This window comes from Monodelphis domestica, chromosome 1, assembly GCF_027887165.1.
Source record: "Monodelphis domestica isolate mMonDom1 chromosome 1, mMonDom1.pri, whole genome shotgun sequence".
Classification (NCBI taxonomy): domain Eukaryota; kingdom Metazoa; phylum Chordata; class Mammalia; order Didelphimorphia; family Didelphidae; genus Monodelphis; species Monodelphis domestica.
The window spans coordinates 173,168,412-173,188,243 of record NC_077227.1 but is presented as its reverse complement, the minus strand read 5'-3'; the positions used below and the strand labels follow the sequence as shown (position 1 = coordinate 173,188,243).

Below are 19,832 nucleotides of genomic sequence, written 5' to 3'. Positions count from 1 at the left end.
ATGGTCTATAAATATGTAATTATACTTATATTAGGATTATAATTTTAATTACATTTATATTTATTATAATTGTAATGATTCTTATCCATTGCAGCAGGTCATTCAGCAAGTGGTCTGGAGCTGCTTGAACAATTTCCTTGGTTCTTTCCTGGAATCCATCTCCTTTCCCATGTTAGACCTCAAGAATCCTGGGAATTCCAATCCCTTGTGTATTATGTTGGAAGAAATCAATAACTTCTTAAAGGAAAAACCCAACACATGGATGAAACTAGTGCAGATAGTTCAGCCCCCAAGAGCAGCTACTACTCAGAAGGTAAAGTTTCAATGAATTCAGCATCAACAATCACAGACAGAGGTATCTTAGACAAGAGTGTGAAGTAATTAGAATATATCTATGGAATCCTTCTACTCGCCTTCCTGGCTCTTTTATGCTTCTTCTTTTTAAATCCCTACCTTCCATCTTAGAATCAATATCATGTATTGGTTCCAAGGCAGAAGAGCAGTAAGGGCTAGGCAAGTGACTTGCCCAGGGTCACACAACTAAGAGGTGTCTGAGGTCAGATTTGAACCAGGACCTCTCGTCTCTAGGCCTGGCTTTCAATCCACTGAGCCACCTAGCTGCCCCCTTTTTTATGCTTCTAATATCACCTTTGCTCTGATCCTAATGTCTTCTGCTGCTTATGCCTTGGAGCCCCAATATTTTGTTGCCACATTCCACTTTTGCTCCCTAAATTTTACCCCTTGCTCCTAAGTTTTGTCTCCTTCTATGCTATCAAACTTTCAGTTCCCCAAGGGTAACTACTTTCACTTAGCTTTCTTGAGTGATTAAGCCTGGTACAATAAATTCACCCTGAAGTGTGAGTGACTTGATTGCCTCGATGAATGCATTACCTCTCTCATGTAGATTTGCACTTTAACACAAAAATTGACTAATACCAATAATAGATCTTTAATGCAGGGTGGGGGGAGGTTAGGTGGGGGGAAATCTAAGCAAGATATTTTGGGAAGAGATGGTTTTCTTCTCGAAAATTGCAATAGATTGCCTGGTTGGAGGTGGATCAGAGACAACTGAGATTTTCAGCAAGTCTTCCCCACCAGAAACAACAATAAAGTGAAAATCAGTGACATCAGATGCACATTTTTGTCATTTGTTCTTCAGATTATTGATTTGTAATTATAGGTCTAATGCTCAGGGACTCTCAAAAGTTAATGTGAGGAGAGGAGATATATATATATATAGATTTTTATTTATTTATTTATATGGAGAGAAAGATATAGAGATATATTCTCTCTCTCTCTCTCTCTCTCTCTCTCTCTCTCTCTCTCTCTCTCTCTCTCTCTCTCTCTCTCTCTCTCTCTCTCTCTCTCTCTCTCTCTCCCTCTCCCTCCCTCCCTCCCTCCCTCCCTCCTGGGAAAGGGGGTGGGGTTGTAGGGGTTGTTTTGCTCTTTAGAGGTAAAGTGCTAAAACAGCCAAATTCAAACATCCTTAGACCCTTCTAGAGGGCAGCTGGGTATCTCAGTGGATTGAGAGCCAGGCCTATAGATGAGAGGTTCTGGGTTCAAATCTGGCTTCAGATACTTCCTAGCTGTGTGACCCTGGACAAGTCATTTAACCCACACTACCTAGCCTTTACACTCTCTGCCTTAGAACCAATACACACTGTTGATTCTAAGATGAAAGCTAAGGGTTTTTTTTTTTAAAGGACCCTTCTAGAAAAAAATGTACAAAGCTGCAGTGCTTTCATGTTTATAAATGGTGTGGTTTCTTTTGTTTGCTTGATCTCAATATTTTTAAATATGTCAAGTTTTGTCCATCTTTCTGTTTCAGATGACTGAAAATTTCAAGACTCCTCCTGGTAAGATATACTGTCTAGGAATATCATAGAGTTGAAGTTACCCAGCTTTCCAGAGAGTTCAAGCATCTTCTCATTCACAAACATTGCCATTCTTCAAAAGTCTTTATCTGATATAACAAATTTATCATTGTAGTCATTCACAGCCTACTTCTTCCTAATCCCACCAGTAAAGGGAGTTTGCTTATCTTGGTATCCTCATACCAATGAAATCAAAAGTACAAGGGAAAATAAATGCTTGTTATTGGAAATAGTAAAATTAAATCAAAAGAAAAGGAGAAATCATAGTCTTAGTCTCTGTTGTGTATGCACATATATATGCATATATACACATAAAAAGAAACAAATATATGTGTGTATATATATAATCATATATATTCAGTAATGTATATCTAAAATTAATGCTAAGGGCATGGTATAGATAATAAGTACAATTCAGAGAAGAGAGATCATTGGGAGTTCGATGGAAGAGTTGATATTTGATTGAGTTTTTTTTTTTAACCCTTAGCTTCTGCCTTAGTATCAGTTCTAAGACAAAAGAGTAGCACTTGGAAATAAGTGACTTGTCCAAAATCACCCAGTTGGGAAGTGTTTGTGGCCAAATTTGAACCCAAGTCCTCCTTACTCCAAGCCTGATTTGAGTCTTTAATCGGGTAGAATTTGACCAAACAAAGAAGTTGTAGATAGGAGATTGTAGGTTAATGGAAAGGTAAAGACAAAGGGCCTTAAATCATCATGGTGTCTTTATATGGCAGGGAGATGTACTTAATGAGAAAGGAGGATTCAGGTTGGGAATTAGTTGGATGGGCAAAATAGGAGCAGAAAATGAGGAGCTTTAAAAAGTTTGCAGGTAAGTTTGGAACAGGTGTGAAAATAGATTTGGAAGCCTTTTGCAAAGAGGTAGTCATTGAAGACAGTGGCAATAGATGAATTCTCAGAGAAAAAGAGTATTTAAAAAGAGGACTATGGACAAAGCCTTGAGGAGCACCCACATTTGGTTTTCATAATGAAGAAAAAGTATGAGCAAGGGAGAGGGTACAGATTAATACCAACAAAAGAGGAGGCTCAGAAGAGTAGTGTCATGGAAGCCAAGGACATCAACAGTATCAAGGAGAAGGAAGGTGTCCAGGGGATCACAGATTTCTGAGATAGAAAAGACTTCAAGAGATTATCAAGTCCAACCCCCTCAATTTATTAATAATAATAATGATAATAGCTATCTTTATATAACATTTTAAAGCTTTATAAAGTACTTTTACAGTGCTTCACCTTTGTTAACTCATTTAATCTTCACAAGAACCCTATTAAGTAGATAAGGGAATAACTAGCACCTACTGTGTTTCAGATACTCTGCTAAGGGCTTTGCAAAAATTTTTTCACTTTAGATCAAATAATATTGTGTTGTACTATCACTATTTTGTAAACAAGTATAGCATAGCTGAGAAAAGTGAAGCAACTTGCTCAGGACGTTCTATACAGTAGGTATCTGAGGCAGGATTTGAACAAAGTTTGTTTTGGGTCTAAGTCTAGCACTCCATCCTTCATACCACCTAGCTTCATGTCCACAGGTCCACTGACTTCTCCACAAAATATTATAAATGAGAAAGGAGAAGACTTAGAAAAGATTTTTACTTAAATCTTGTTGATCAACCCTGTCCTCCTTTTTTCTAGAGGCCATCGTTGGTCTCTGTCAGAAAGAAGATTGTGCTTTCATCCGGTACCTCAATGACTTCCCAGCTGTTTTTCAAGAGTTTGAAGGTCATTTAAGGAAGATAGGCTGTGTTCTCCAAACATGTGTTTCTTCGGGAGTGCTTAAATTTATAGCAGAAGGAGGAAACATATATCCATCTAACTGGGAGAAAGCTGTAGAGTATGCCTTTCAGAAAAATAAAAAGAGATATGTTGTCTACTATGAGTCCAACTCGGATATTTTAAATGTTCTGAAGAATCAGCAATCACTAGTGAAGTCATTTGCAAATATACAAGAATATGAAGGTCCTTGCTTTGTGGGGCCAACTGAGGAAGTAAAGATGTTTATACAATGTGTTCAAGAAATGGCTTTTAATGAAAAACTAGTGTGTGTGGAACATCCCATTCTCCATCTGCCTAGATATACAGTGGTCAAAAAAACAATAAACAAGCTACTTCTTCCCCACTCTCCAGTGACCATAGCCTTAGGAGAAGATCCTTTAGGCATGATCACTTTTCAGGGGCCTCAACAGAATGTGCTTGAGGTAGAGAGGCAATTTTATAGTCTTTTGAGTGGTTTTAAGGATTGGCCAGTCCTGCTTTCTCCGTTCCAAGTACAATTTATCCAGAGCCAGGGTGAAGAATTCTTTAATGAAAACTTTTTCCTTGCTCAAGATATTTTAGCAGTACTGAGCACTTCTGACGGAGTTAGGATTTTAGGGCTTGACTGTGGAGAATTGGTACAGGCAGAAGAATTACTAAAGAATCTGGTTTGTGAAAGGAGGATTGATATAGCAGAAGAGGTTCAGTGGGCAGCCAGTGGCTTAGAATGGAAGGCTCTACTCATAGCACCAAGAAGTAAAAATAAAGTCACTTTTTATAGTGTCAAATCCCAGCAAAATATCTTGACTTCTGTGGTCATAGTAGGAACTAAAGTTGAAGTAGCTGAGGCAGAGACCAATATTAGGGAATATTTGATGACTTATTCAGCAGCTGAGGACAGAGTTATTTTCCCCCGACCAGAGCTAGCTGAAGCCAGAGAAAACCTGCTTCAGATAATGAACTGGGGAGACTTAAAAGTGAATGTTTGGATTGAGGCCAACCATTCTACTTTAACCTTGATATTAAGAGGACCAAGAAGATATGTAAAAGAAGCCAGAGGAGTTGTTCAAACTGATTTAGATTCATTGGTTTTGAGAACCATCCCCATAAGGCACAGAGAAGTACAACAATACCTTTCGAGGATTGGAGCTACAGTTCTTCTCACATTTGCTAAAGAACTCCAGTGTTTGGTGAAGATGCAAGTTCCAGAGGAAACCACAAATGCTTTGCTCTCTGACGTCTCAGCCTATAGAGAGGAGAGTGAATTGGTAAGAGTCATTAATTCTTGATGAAATTATATAATTGAAAGGGAACTTGAGGACTCTTTTTTTTTCTCCTCATTCTAAGACTAGAAAAATGCCTCTTCCAAGAGGACTCTAAAGTAGATACTCAGCTTTCTTTATCCTCTTTTTAGGGTTCACTCATTCATTAAACATTTAAATGCTTAATACATATAACACTGTTCTGAAGAATGGAGGAAATTCAAATCTGGTCCTTTTCTTCAAGGAGATTATAATCTAGTAAAATATATACATGTACAGGCATGCCTTGGAGATATTTTAGGTTTGGTTCCAGACCTTTGAAATAAAGCAAATCACATGAAATTTTTGGTTTTCCAGGGCATATAAAAGTTATGTTTACACTATGTTGTAATCTATTAAGCGTACAGTAGTATTATGTCTAAAAACAATGTACATAGCTTAATTTAAAATCTTTTATTGCTAAAAAAAATGCTAACTATTATCTGAGCCTTCAGTGAGTCATTATCTTTTTGCTGATAGAGGGTCTTACCTAGATGTTGATGGCTGCTCTCTGATTGGGATGGTGGTTGCTGAAGACTGAGGTTGCTGTGACATTTTCTTAAAATAAGACAACAATGAAGTTTGCCTCATCAGTTGAGTCTTCCTTTTACTTGAACACTTAGATGCCATTGTAGGGTTATAAACTGGTCTAATTTCAGTATTGTTCTATCTCAGGGAATAGGGAGTCATGAAGAGAGGGAGAAAGATAGGGAACAAAAGGTTGGAGGAATAGTCAGAATACATATTTGTTGATTAGATTTGCTGTCTTATACGGGCCTAGTTTGTGGCACCCCAAAATAATTATAATAGTAACATCAAAGATCACTGATCATGGATCACCATAACAGACCTAATAATAATGGAAAAGTTTGAAATATTGGCAAGAATTACCAAAATGTGACACAGGCATGATGTGAACATATATTGTTGGGGAAATAGTACTGATAGACTTGCTCAATGCAACTTTTTATTTGCATACCTTCACTTTGCAAAAAACATAATATCTGCAAAGTGCTGTAAATCAAAGTACAATAAAGTAGGGCATACCTATATGCAAATAATAATACAAATGTTGATATTGAATAACTTTCAATGTTGAAGTATTAGGAAGAAAGTTAGAATAAATTATTCCTAAAGTTGCTTTTACTTTAAAGATTCTATGATCAAGTCCTACATTATAACAGAATGTCCTGGATTTTGAGTTTATGTCCTACTTGTTGACATACTGGGAAACAATCTTCACTGACCTATTTATCTCTCATTGGCTTAACAATCTTCCTTTATCCTTCTAACTTTTCTCATCTGTTCTTGGGATGATTTTCCCATGTTTGAGTATAGTTTCTTTGTATAGATCTATATATCCATTGCCTATCCATTTCATAAGAGTCACCCAATGCAGTCACTATAAAAATATTCTTCCTGATATCTAACCACCACATTTTTGGTCCACTTATTTTTGCTCTTTTCAATGGACCCTGAATGGTATCTTCTATGTGATAATACTTATTTAGATGCCATTTAGTGGTTCTACTAGGCTAGTCCAGAATTTTAAGATATGGGGACTGCTTCAAACTCGGCTAACTAGTAATGGGGTTTATTATTAATATATTTTAAAACCTGCTACTTAATTGATGCTATTGTTTCAGATAATTTAAAAATTCTCAATAACCAAGGTTCTCTAATTTGATGATCATATATATTTTTGTGAATATAGATAGTTTAGCTTCTTCTATATCTGTTTATTCTTTTGATTTTGTTTTCTTGTCTAATTCTTATAGATAAAATTTCTAGCTTTCTATAAAATAATAATAGAAACTTCAGATACCTTTGCCTTACCTTTGATATTATTGAAACATATTCTAGTGTTTCTCCAATTATATTTTTAAATAGATTTTTTTTAAACCCTTACCTTCCATCTTGGAGTCAAGTAAGGGCTAGGCAATGGTTGGGGGTCAAGTGACTTGCCCAGGGTCACACAGCTAGGAAGTGTCTGAGGCCAGATTTGAACCTACGATCTCCCGTCTCTAGGCCTGGCTCTCAATCCACTGAGCCACCCAGCTGCCCCCTTAAATAGATATTTTTGATCCTGATAAGTGATTGGACTGGACTTCAATCTTGGCTTTGGCTCCAGGAAGGAAAGTAGAACATGAAATAATCTGAGATCACCAATTCTCCCCAAAGTTGTACAGACTGATTCTGAATGCCCTGGTAGTTAGGTTGAATAATTTTTTAAAGTACTAGGTAGACAGAGGGAGCAGAAACCTACAAATTGGGATAAGCAGAACCTAGCTACTTTTTAATACACTAATTATCACCAAATAGGGATAAACATAAAGGTGAGCAGCAGTTAAAGATTGCTCTTAATGGATTCATCAGTCATTCTGTTTTTATGTTCCTATTCCCCATCTTCCCTCTAGGGGAAGGATCCCAATCTATCCCTATCTAATCCCAATCTATCTAGACTGCATTATTGGTAATATGTCGGCATTCTATTCAAATATCCTTTAATTTCTTCATCTTTTAATTGAATTAGCTTTCCTTTTACATTAGAGAAGGGAAAAAAAATGAGCTTTCTAAATGGAAAATGGAGGAATAGTTTATAGGATTCTGAAATTCAGAATCATATGAAGTAGTCAAAAGAAAGATCTTCTCAGAGTCCTCTGAGGGATGTCATATACTATTGTATTTAGTAGGTTTCTTATTCTTTCTTTTTATTAGGCATCTGCCCATGAACTCCTGAGGGTTCTCAGAAGATACAGAAAAGAGCATTTTACTCTTGGTAAGGGTGAGGAGATGCTTGTCCTGTTCCCTGGGATCTCCATTGAATAGCTGAATTATTTTTCTTTTGTCTTCAGATGCCCAAGGATTTGAGGACATTGTCCCATTCAGAGATACCAGTACTCTAGCTATAAGTATCTTCTTCCCTATTACTGTCAAAATAGCAAGAGACATATTAAACAGCAGTTTCAAGATACTGTAGTGTTTGTGGTTGCTCAATATTTTCAGAGCAGTGATACACATTATCCTTTGAATATTGCTCTGTGACTTCTTTTAGTGTTGAAACAGTAGAAGGAACCAAAGAATAGGAGAGACAGAAAGGGGAGAAGGAAGAGGAGGATCATTATTATTAGCTGACTGAGCTGTCAATCAAGCCAATGAGTCATGATATAACAAGCAGAGAAGGGAATAAGCATTTATATAGTGCTAACTGTGTGCCAGACACTATGTTAAATACTTTTTATAAATATTATCTCATTTGATCCTTTCAACAACTCTGCAAACTAAATGTTATTATTTGTCCCATTTTATAGTTTGTAGTTGAAAAAACTGAAACAGAGGTTATGTGAGTTGCCCAGGAACACAGATCTGAGGTCATATTTGAATTAGGTTTTTCTGTCTCCAGGCCCTGCACCCTAGCTAATCTTATCACCAGCTGCTTTTAATTAAGCTATTGATGACTAGTCATGCTAACTGATGCTTCATCAGGCAGCGATATTAGTGGAAAGAGAGAGCAAGTAGTAGTCTCCAAATTAGATTTCACATTTTTATCACTATTGCTGTAAGGATCTTAGATGTCATCTAGTTCAATTCCTATGTCCTCAGTCTTATTCAAACAAGTAACTTATTGATAAATATGCCAGATAGCAATATCTTATAGATATGTTCCATAACTATTCCTAGGGTTCCTTGAGCACATGGAAATTCTTGCATATAGCAATTTTGTGTATAAGAAGTTTTTGAATAAGTAGAAATCCCATCTTGTCAATTTTTTTAAAAAGTTAAAAAAATACAACAACCTTTTATAGCATTTCCTTACTATCATCCCTCCATAATTCTCCATATGTTCATTTAATGTCATTTTTTAAAAAGTAATAAAGTTGAGGACTTCTACAAGTCATCTTGTCTTAGGTAGGCTAAGTAGAATGCCATTAGTAGTAGTAGGCAATATCCATGGGTACTATTAGAAGCCCAGTATGTGAACAGAAAAGGAGGAGGAAATGGGGGAAAATAGAGATCTAGTCTTTTAATCCTCCTTTTAAAAAATGTATTTATCTATTTGTTTATTATATTAAAACTCCCAGGTAGCTTGCTCCCTCATCTCTCCTCCCTGCATTAGAGAAGGTGTGGCATTTGAGAGAAAGATATATGTATATATAAAACTATGCCTTATTTCTATTTTATCAGTTCCTTCCCTGAAGATGGACATACACAAGTCATTCTTTTTTCTTTTTAAACCCTTACCTTCTACTTTTGAATCAATACTATGTACAATACTATGTATTGATTCTAAGGCAGAAAATTGGTAAAGGCTAAGCAATGAGGGGTTAAGTGACTTGCCCAGGGTCACAAAGCTAGGAAGTGTCTGAGGCCACATTGGAACCCAGGGCTTCTAATCCCTGGGCTTGGCTCTCAATCCACTGAGCCACCTAGCTGCCCCCCACAAGTCATTCTTCAAACAACATTTCTGTTGCTGTATATAATGTTCTCTTGGTTCTGCTCATTTTACTCTTCAAAATTCCATGTTGGTCTTTCCATGTTTTTTAAAATTAACTTTTCCATCATTTCTTTTTTTTTTGGTACTGTAGTATTCCATCACAATCATATATGCCTCAACTTGTTTGACCATTTCCCAGTTGATAGGCATTTCTTCAATTTCCAGGTCTTTGCCACCACAAAGAGAGCTGCCATATAATATTTTAGAATATATAGGTTCTTTTCCTTTTTTCCCTGATCACTTTAGGAAATAAATCTAATAGTATTGCAAAGTTAAAAGGTTTACACAGTTTTATAACTCATTGGGCATAACTCCAGATTATTCTCCAAAATGGTTGGATCACTTCATAGTTCTACCAATAGTATATTAATTGCCTCATTCCCCCCCCAACCCCCAACATCTGTTGTTTTGCCCTTTTATCATTTTAATCAATCTGGTAGGTGTGAGATATATCAGAGTTGTTTTGATGTGCATTTCTCTAATTAATAATGATTTAGAGAATTTTTTCATAGGTATATGTAGCTTCGATTTCTTCATCCAAAAACTGTTCATATTTTTTTAACATTTATCAATTGGGTAATGGCTCATATTCTTATAAATTTGATAAAGTTCTCTGTATGTTTTAGATATGAGACCTCTTTCTGAGAACTACAAAAATTCTCCTTTTGTTTCTGATATGACTAGTTTTTTGCTAAAGTTCTAGTATAATTCATTGCTTTTCTGATATAAATTAAATGAGAAAATAGTTACTCCCCATTTTCTATATGCTAGTTCTTCAGAAATTGGAGGTAATTATTCAACCTTTTTCAGACTAAGCAATTTCATTTCTTTTGATTTTTCTTTATATATCCCATTATTCCAGTCCCTTGACAGGCAGCGTGGAGTTAGGTTCCTTTTCAAGAATCAGAGGTATCTGACTCATGAATCTCTTTTCTCTGTTCTCAGGTGACACTTCAATAGGACTAGTTCAGGTATTGGGTAGGGAGGTGAATTTAAACAAATTTCAGGAAGTTTTTGATGACTTTATAAATGGATATTATAGTGAAACATTCAATAGTGATAAAATAGTCACTCTCAGTGAAGACTGCCTTCAAGAGGTCTTGGATCGGGCGTACTATTTCCCCCTCAATCTGCAGCGACATGGGAAACTCTTACAGATCCAGGGCTTCCAGGAAGATGTGAGGAAAGCTGCCACTGCTGTCCAAGCTCTCATCCAGGAAGCTCAGGACACAGATAGAGCAGAAGCCCTGAAATCAGTGGTTCAGTGGCAGTATGACTTTGGGAACACAGAACTTTCCCCATTTGACAAAACCACAAACCTAAAGCTGGAAGAAGCCTATAGGAAGGAAGAGGAGACTGCTGAAATCATGTTGGATTCTAGAAGAGCCCAAGTTTCCTTGAAGAAGAGGAAAGGTTTGGTGCCAGACACCGGAAAAATATTTAATATAAAGCGTAACATCTGCATATGGGGTAAGTTTGTCTTCCTTTTAATTGTTATTTCTTACTTAAGCAGGGTTACTTAACTTTGTCTCTCTCTCTTTAGGTTCTTATTCCTTCCCAAATTTTATTATCCTCAATGAATTCCTCTTAAATAGGAATGAGTTAAGTTCATTTAGTCACATCTGATTTGTGACCCCTTTTGGGTTTTTCTTGGCAAAGATACTAGAATGGTTTGCCATTTCTTTCTCCAGCTCATTTTACAGATGAAGAAACTGAAGCAAATGGACATTAAGTGACTTGCCCAGGGTCATACAACTAGTAAATATCTGGGACAATATTTAAACCCACATCTTCCTGACTCCAGCATGGGCACTATATCCACTGCACCACATGGTAGGGGGTGGGGGGGAGAGATGGTAATTTATGTAAGTTGATATGAATACTGGATGATGTTTATGGAACTTAGAACATCATAAAGTTGAGGTGGTAGTTGTTAGCTTATCCTATACTATTTTTTCACAAAAGTGCTCTGTCTAGTCAATTTTCTAATTGCTAATAAAGGGAGAACAAACATAAATATTTGAAGGACACTCATATTTCACAAGGCACTTACTTTAGCCAATCATTTTAACCTCTTTATTTTGTTTTATTTTTACTAACACATTGTATTTGAACATTTTCCCTCAAATACCTAAATAAAGCAACCAACTCCCCTCCTTTACCCCCTGGACATTCTCTGAATAGTGAAACAAAACTGCAACTAATAGTAGCATAGATTTTTACATTTGTAGTTTACCAATCACTAACAGACAGGAAGGCTGTGTTAATAATATTACCTTTTTTTCTCACTTAGTCTTTTATCAGAATTCTGAACAAAGATGTCTAATAAAGCACTTCCTCTTCACCAATAATCAATTAACTGGCTAAAAAAAAGAATAATTAAAAGAATACTCTGCCTTTAAGTTGTTAAGAATTCAGAAATAAATGTGGTCACTCAGTTATACAAACATTTACTCAAGTGCTTGTTATATCCAGGGCCATACCTTTTGTACATAGAGTGCTTCCAGATAACAGACTGCTTCCGAAACTCAAAGGTAAATAAAACTCCTCTAAGTAATAAAATCAGTCAAATGCATATCATGAAGGCAAGTATGCGGATAAACTATCCTGCGCATTTTTCCATTGCCTTCTTGAGTTTAGGAATGAATAACTCCAGTAACAAAATATTCTCCTTGGATCTTGGGAACAAAATGGCAGCTGACCAATTCCATTGTCCTTGTTAGTCCTTCATTTTCAGAGGGGATCAATGCCATCATGGGGTGATATCTTTCAAGAAATGTTTTTTAAGCACAAAATATGTGTAGAACACAGTGTTAGGTGCTGGGGGGGGGGGGAAATTCACTTCACCTGTTCAAGTAGGGAGATGTGACATACATACCAAGGAGTACTCATGAGCAAGGGTAGGCACTAGTAATTTAGTTAAGTTGTTATGGTGGTACTAGTCTAAGGCACATGTACAACAGATGAGGCTCTCTCCCTTCTTAGCTAGTAGTCATCTTGAACTATGGCAGGAGAGCCTTGAGTTATAATCCCTGCAAAGGTGATTTTATTTCCCTACTTTTCATTGCTTCTGGCTTGCTGCCTCCTTTCCCTCCCCAAGAAAAAACAATTTGGCGATATGTTGGTCTTGGATACTATTATAAAGGCTTGTGAAAATCTAACACCAGTCTCTGTCTTTACCTTCTTTCCCAGTTCCAATCTCTAAATTCAGCCTAATTAAACCAGATGTTGTCTAGTAAAAGAGAAACTCCTCCTTGGTCTTATCTATATTTGGACATGAAATAAAACATAAACAATTTTGGTGTTTATTGGTCAACTTTTTTTAAAAAAATCATAATCAACGACTTAGAAATAAAAATGAACATTTAAGAAAAAGACTAGAACTTCCCGAGTCCCTCCTTCGTGGAGTGGGAATTTTGTGGGGTCTTGATAAGTCAAGACAGCCTCTTCAATCACTCAAATAATTAGAGAGGCCAGGATAAGATGCAAACAGTTACAGCTTCATTGTGTATGGTACAAAGGACAGGGACATTGTGCTTAAGTCAGAGACCCAAAGATACAAATGAATTCCCCAATTCATAGGAGACTAATACAATACCCTCCACCTGTGCAAAAGAGTACCAACCAAAGGCTTATGTGAGAGACTGGGAAGGGGAAGGGTCAAGGGAGAGCGAAACTGTATCTATTTAATTAAGCTAATTAAACTTAACATCTACTTGGACTTTCTACTACTAGCCAGAAATACATTGAGAATAATACACTAATGTTCACTCCATACACTCCCTTTGTTCCCTCCTCTTCTAGTCTTTCAAATAGCCTGGCAGGAATGACTTGTCTTAATTATCTACAATACATTTGGAACCCCTCCTAGAGACAGGGAAAGAGAAGAGAGAAAAGGATGTCACAGTCTTTCTTCCTTGCTCACACTTCAACAGCAATTCAGATTTCTCTTTGATCATTTCTGCCTCCTTCTCTCATCCATCACTGCCATTCATTTCGGTTCAACTCTGGCAACTTGAACTAGCTCCTCCTGGCAAATTGCTCCAGGTGTGCCTTTCTGGAATGTTGCATCTTCGTACTTGTGATGGCTTCTTGTTCCCTTTTTCCACCCCTTCAACCTGAAGATTATGGTCAGTATTGAGGTAGGACTTGGGAATCTGGGTAATAGGTTCCTTCACCCAAATGTGTCTGTTCCCTGTGGGTATGGCCAAAATTAGGCTGCACATACAAATAACTATAATATGAAATAGAACATAAATGCATTAGAAAAACAAAAAAGTAAAGCATTTCAGTATAAAATAATAAAGCTTACAAATTTCACTTAAGATTCTAAAGATACTTCCAACTTTTTATAGAGATGAGTATCCCTCAACATTGGGAACCAATGGATGATAATACAGTGAAGACTGTGACTCTCTCACCAAATCTGAAGGAATATCAGGAAGTAGCCAGAAAATTCATGTGCTCAATGGTCAAGAATACCATCAATAAGGTGAATTCTGTTGAATGAATGGGTGATTATACTCATTAAATCAATACACAATGAAACTGTTGAATAGAACAATATTCCAATCTTGTAGACATGTGATAGGCACCATTATTCCTAAAAACATTCTTTAATGTCTCTTTCACATTTATTATTGTTTCTCTTCTTTCTCTTAAGCTAATTTTGAATAATCTTTTTGAAGACAGTGTGTCATTTTAGAGTGAATCTGGAAGGGGCTTTAGACATCTAATCCAAATACCTTATTTTACAAATGGGAAAACTGAAGCCCTGCAGGAGAGAGGAAGTGACTTGCTCAGCATCATACAGCTGGTAGAGCCAGGACTAGAACTTAGATCTTCTGATTCCTAGTCCAATATCTACTGTTTCTACTAAACCAGATTTCATGTCTGAAATAATCAAAATAATAATAATAATAATCAAAAATGGGGGGAAAAGGACTTTGGAATTGATCTCCCATTCCTAGTCTCTCATTATATAGTCACCATTAAAGGAGAGAGATGTTAGAGCTTCCTAGCTTTAAAAGTAGATATGGAAAATTTTAGTCTATATTAGGAATTACTTGCTCATTCAATTAAATCTCATTTGGAAATATAGATGTGAAAACAAGATATAATATTATGACATATGTCCTTTTGTCTTTGAGTTATTATCATTTGAGTTATGACCAGACCCTCTCTGATTTTGTTACTTAGATAGAGAGAATACAAAACCCATACCTCTGGACCTCTTACATTTACAAGCGGAACTGGATGGAGAAAAAGAATCCTCCAGGAGTACAGAATGAAAAAGTCCTCTTTCATGGAACACCACCACAGAACTGTTTATCCATCACTGAACATGGGCTAAAGAGTACCTGTAGGAAAAGTAAGTTTGCCACAACCGAGAGAGGGTAGGGCTTAATGCTATTGAAAAGCCAGAAATATAGGTTTATTTTTTCTGATTCCTGGGCTGACTTGACCACACCAATCCCCTGGTACTGTGTAATGGAACAAAATGATTTTGTGGATCATTCAGTAGTTAACAAGGAAATTTACTTAGCCAGAGCAAGAGAAGGATATTCAATAGGAATAGGCACTGAGGATCCCCCTAATTGATACAGCTGAGCAAAGCTCCCTTGCCTGAATTGTCCTTTGTGCTCCACCAACCCAAGCATCAGGTCACCAAGAGCTCCTCTTGTTTGCTTTGTACTCAGCAACCAGAAAGTGATGTCAGTAGCCTGAGCCTTTAGTTCCTTTGTGCCAATCATATCTTGAGGGTGACTCCAATACCTTTTAAGGAAAAACTATCCTATTGTGTTGAGGTAGGAGTTGGGTTCCTGCTAATCCTATATTCCTTTATCCTAAGAGATATTTAACTTCTCATGTTATATGTCCAAGGTCTAATGACAAATCCTTATTTTTACAGATGGAATGTATGGCCAAGGGATCTACTTTGCAAAGGAGGCATATATGTCCTCCCAGTATTGTGGCCACCAAAGATACAAGCTTATGTTCCAGGTCCGTGTCCTTACTGGAGAGTACTCTAAAGGTGATGTGTCAATAACATTTCCTCCGGAAAAGCCAGGAGGAGGGAGATATGATAGTTTAGTTGATTCAGTGGGCATGCCAAAGATATTTGTAACTTTTTTTGATGACCACTCATACCCAGAGTATTTAATCACATACAAATGATCCTGTATGGTTTTGTCTAGACTCTGAGTAAGCCAGAGAATCTCTAAAATAGCTCTTCCCGCCGGTGGCTGCAAGGGAGTATAGAACAGGACAGGAAAAACAGAAGTTCTAGCATCCAAGATTGTACATCTGGCAATTTCCATCTGTTTTGCATGTTGGAGTGTTGGTCCAAACCATGTTGCATTCTAGGACAATATAAACTAGATGTAATCACAAACTAAAACACCACCAAATGTTAGGTTCAGGAAAAAAGATATTAAGTTGTTACAGTGGTATTTTCTCAGGCTTCACTCCTCTCCTACTTTCCATGATATTGATCTCTTTGGTTCTTCTCTTACTAGTTAAATCACTTCTTCTTAGTCTCTTTTGGTAGCTCATCTGTCCCCTCAATGGAGTTTTCACGAAAGCTATCCTGGACTTTTTTCTCTTTTTTGCACTCTCAGGAAGCTCATAAGTTACAAAGGGTCAAATTTGTTAGCTCTATACAAAAAACTCCCATACCCACATAGGTAGCCCTAATGACTTTTTTTGGAACTCTAATCTCAAATCAGTTGCCTTCTGGAATATCCTTTAAACATCTCAAATTCCACATTTCCCAAAGAAAATTCACATTCTTTCCCAGGAACTTCCCAAATTCCATATTTTTATTTTATTGAGGATACCATCATTCTTCCAGTCCCTCAGCTTTAAAACCTAGGAGTCAGGGGCAGCTGGGTAGCTCAGTGGATTGAGAGCTAGGCCTAGAGATGGGAGGTCCTAGGGGTCTTAAACACTTCCCAGCTATGTGACCTGGGCAAGTCACTTGACCCCCATTGCCTAGCCCTTACCATTCTTCTGCCTTGGAGCCAATACACAGTATTGATTCCAAGACAACAGAAGGTAAGGGTTTTTATAAAAACAAACAAACAAAAAATAACCTAGGAGTCATCTTTGATTCTTCCTTCAGGTCACCAACTCTAATGGCCATTTTGAATTCTCAGGTTTTTGACACTCTTCATCCCCCTTTTCTCTGGGATACTCTCTTCTCCAGGGTTTTGTGACACTATTGTTTCCTGCAACCTGTCTGACAGTTCCTCCTCAGTCTCCTTTGCTGGATCTTTATTGAATTCATATATACTAACAGTCTGTCCCCATCTCTCTTCCTTTCTCCCTTACCAATTTGGACATGTCAAACTAAATGTTCTATAGACATCTCAAACTCAGTATGTATAAACAAAAACAGAACATATCACTGTTTCCCCAAAATCTTCCCTCTACCCAGCGTCTCTAGGGCAATAATCTTCTCTCAATCCTACCTAGACTCACAACTTTGATGTCATCCTTAATTTTTCACACATTTGTCCCCCATATCTAATCTGTTGCCAAGTCTTGTTATTTCTACATTTCTTGTATATTTCCCTTCTTTCCACTCACATAGTGGCCTTCCTGGAGCAGGCCCTTGGCATCTCATACCTGGCCTACTTCAACAATCTTCTGGTGGTTCTTCTTACCTTAATTTTTTCCTACTCCAATTCATTTGCCACTAATCTGCCAAAGTGATTTTCCTAAAGCACATCCTTCTAATCACTAACCCCAATTACTTCCTGTTATCTCGAGGATCAAATGTAAAGTTCTCTTTCTGGCTTTTAAAGTCCTTCACAACCTGGCCCATACTTTATGCCATGAACCCTGTGATCATTAATAATGGCCTTCTTGCCATTCCCTGCACAGGACACACCTCCTGACTCTGTCCTTTTTCAGTGGTCATCTCCCAGGCCTAGAATGCTCTTCATCCTCATATCTACTTCCTGACTTCCTGCAAGACTCAGCTCAAAATCCCATTTTCTTTAGGAAGACCTTTTTTCCATCCATGCCACTCCCTCCTTTCCTCCTTCCTCCAACTCAACACACATTAGTGCATTCCTTTTGGGTAACCTTTCATTTACATTTATTATATTTTGTGTGTATATATAATTTTATTACTATTTTTTCATGTAATCTTCCCTCATAGGAATATGAACTCCTTGAGAGTAAGGACTTTATCTTTGTCTGTCTTTGTATCCCCAGCATTTAGCCCAGTGCCTGGCATATAGAGAGTGTGTAATAAGGCTTATCCACCATAGCCATTCAGATGCAAAGTCTTGTTGATCTGTCTACACAATATTTTTTTATTCATTCCCTTTTTTCCACTTAAAAAACCACCATCCTAGTTCAGGCTATCATTTCAGTCTTCCCTAATGACTGCAATAGATTTCTAATTGATCTTCTTGCTTCTAGTCTCTTCCCTCTCTGGTCCATCAAATACACAGCTGTCAAAAGTTATATTCCTAAAGCACAGGTATAACTATATGATCAGAAGTCTTCAGTGCTCTCTATTATTTTCATTATTTTTATCAGGTGATTCATTTTACTCTCAATATTAAACATTACCTAATTTCCTTTCTTTACAATCACTTGTATTTAATGAACACATTTTGATGCATTCTTTTAATATTTCTATCCATTGCATAATTGTCTTTCTTCGTTGCATCATATTATTTGTTCAAACATTTTTCAGTTGTTGGATATTGCTGTTGCTTTTCCAGTTACAGATAATTTTGTGATAGAAATCTTAGAACCAGTAAGCTGAAAAAAATTTCATAGAATGATCCCAATAATGGAAATATTGACTCAAAGGGCATGATTATTTTTTAATTTTTACCACATCCTGCCCTCTGAACTTTAAGTTCCCCAATCTATTAGCAATGGACATGTGCCTGTTAATATAGAGCTTTACCAACATTGCTGTTTTAATTAAAATTTTGATGATTTATTTGTTATACTTTGTTGTGGCTCAGCACTGCCTTAGTCTAATAGGAAGATTAGTTTGTGGGATATTAATTAGCTATCAAAGAAGTTTACTTAGCTAACTGTGTTAGAAACTATATTCTTGGTAGTTTTATAACTGATTCATGTTGTTGTAATGTAATGCCAATTTTATTTAGTTATCTATCTTCATTGTCATTTGTTGTTGTTTAATCATTTCATTATGCCTGACTCTTATGAGTTATACCTGTTATGCCTGACCTCATTTGAAGTTTTCCTGGCAAAGATACTGGAGTAGTTTGCCATTTCTTTTTTCCAGCTCATTTACAAATGAGCAAACTTGGCCACACAGGGTTAAGTGACTTGCTCTGGATCACACAACTAGTAAATGTCTTGAGGCCATATTTGAACTCAGGAAGATAAGTCTTTCTGACTCCAGGCCAGAGGCTCTATCCATTGTGCCACCTAGCTGCTCCTTCCTTGTTGTACAACCTGTATAAATTTTGTCTCCTAATGTTTTTGTATAGTTTTAAAATGATTTAATCTTGTGTGATCAGTATTATGTACTCAAGAATAATGTATATGCGTGGTTCCATGTTCTTTTCCATCCTTTCTCTATACACATTTTTCTGTATCGATGCATACATTCCCCAAATCATAATTATAATTTGGCACAGGCAAAGCACACTATTATTTTTGTTATAAATTTGTCACTTGGGGTAATTTGGAACTCCTCTTCTGCAACTTGTAAGGCATTTCTTTAGTTATTGATTCTTGCTTTTAAATTCTGCCAGGTTTAAAAAAATAATTTAAAAAAATTTTAATTGATACAATCCTGTTTCTAAGGTATGATTTGGTATTGCAGTCCTATTTCTAAAATGCTTTTGTGTGGTTTTGTTCAATAATAGTACTTTTCTTTGTATTTTTTGAAAACAGTTGTTACTTTAATTAAAAAATTTAAATATGTAATCTTGTTGTGGGTTAATGAGTTTTCAGTTTTGGGGGGAAGAGCAAATGCTGATTCTTGCTTAAAGAATTAAAGTTCTGGGGCAACTAGGTGGCTCAGTAGACTGAGAGCAAGGCCCAGATAAAGGAGGTCTTGGGTTCAAATGTGTCTTCAGACACTTCCTAGCTATGTGACCCTAGGCAAATCACTTGACCTCCCCCAAACCCCCCCATTGCCTAGCCCTTATGTTCTTTTGCCTTAGAACCAATAGACAATACTGATTCTAAGACTGAAGGTGAGGGTTTAAAAAAAAAGAATTAAATTAAAAAAAAAGTCAGACCCTATCATCAGAAGGTATGAAAGCATTTAGCTAGTAATTTTATAAATTTTGTGACCTGGTCAACGGGGAAGATCAGGGTGATGGAAATAACCCCATTTTCCTGGGATTTTGGTTTTTGCATTTTTATTATGGGTCTAGGGTATTG

General features: G+C 36.7%; 1 protein-coding gene across 3 annotated transcripts in view; it reads left to right on the top strand.

The window, feature by feature from the left end:
- The window catches only part of LOC103103755 (uncharacterized), a 39,515-nt gene extending 20,145 nt beyond the window's left edge, over positions 1 to 19,370 (top strand). For all 3 annotated transcript variants that reach the window (XM_056809963.1, XM_056809964.1, XM_007480124.3), the window contains 8 exons: positions 95 to 313; positions 1,829 to 1,856; positions 3,525 to 4,912; positions 7,664 to 7,724; positions 10,386 to 10,910; positions 13,796 to 13,932; positions 14,640 to 14,811; positions 15,352 to 19,370. In XM_056809963.1, the coding sequence (XP_056665941.1) occupies positions 95 to 313; positions 1,829 to 1,856; positions 3,525 to 4,912; positions 7,664 to 7,724; positions 10,386 to 10,910; positions 13,796 to 13,932; positions 14,640 to 14,811; positions 15,352 to 15,617 (2,796 nt within the window). In that variant the 3' untranslated portion in view covers positions 15,618 to 19,370. The remainder of the gene's footprint in view (positions 1 to 94; positions 314 to 1,828; positions 1,857 to 3,524; positions 4,913 to 7,663; positions 7,725 to 10,385; positions 10,911 to 13,795; positions 13,933 to 14,639; positions 14,812 to 15,351) is intronic.
- Positions 19,371 to 19,832: the final 462 nt, after the last annotated feature.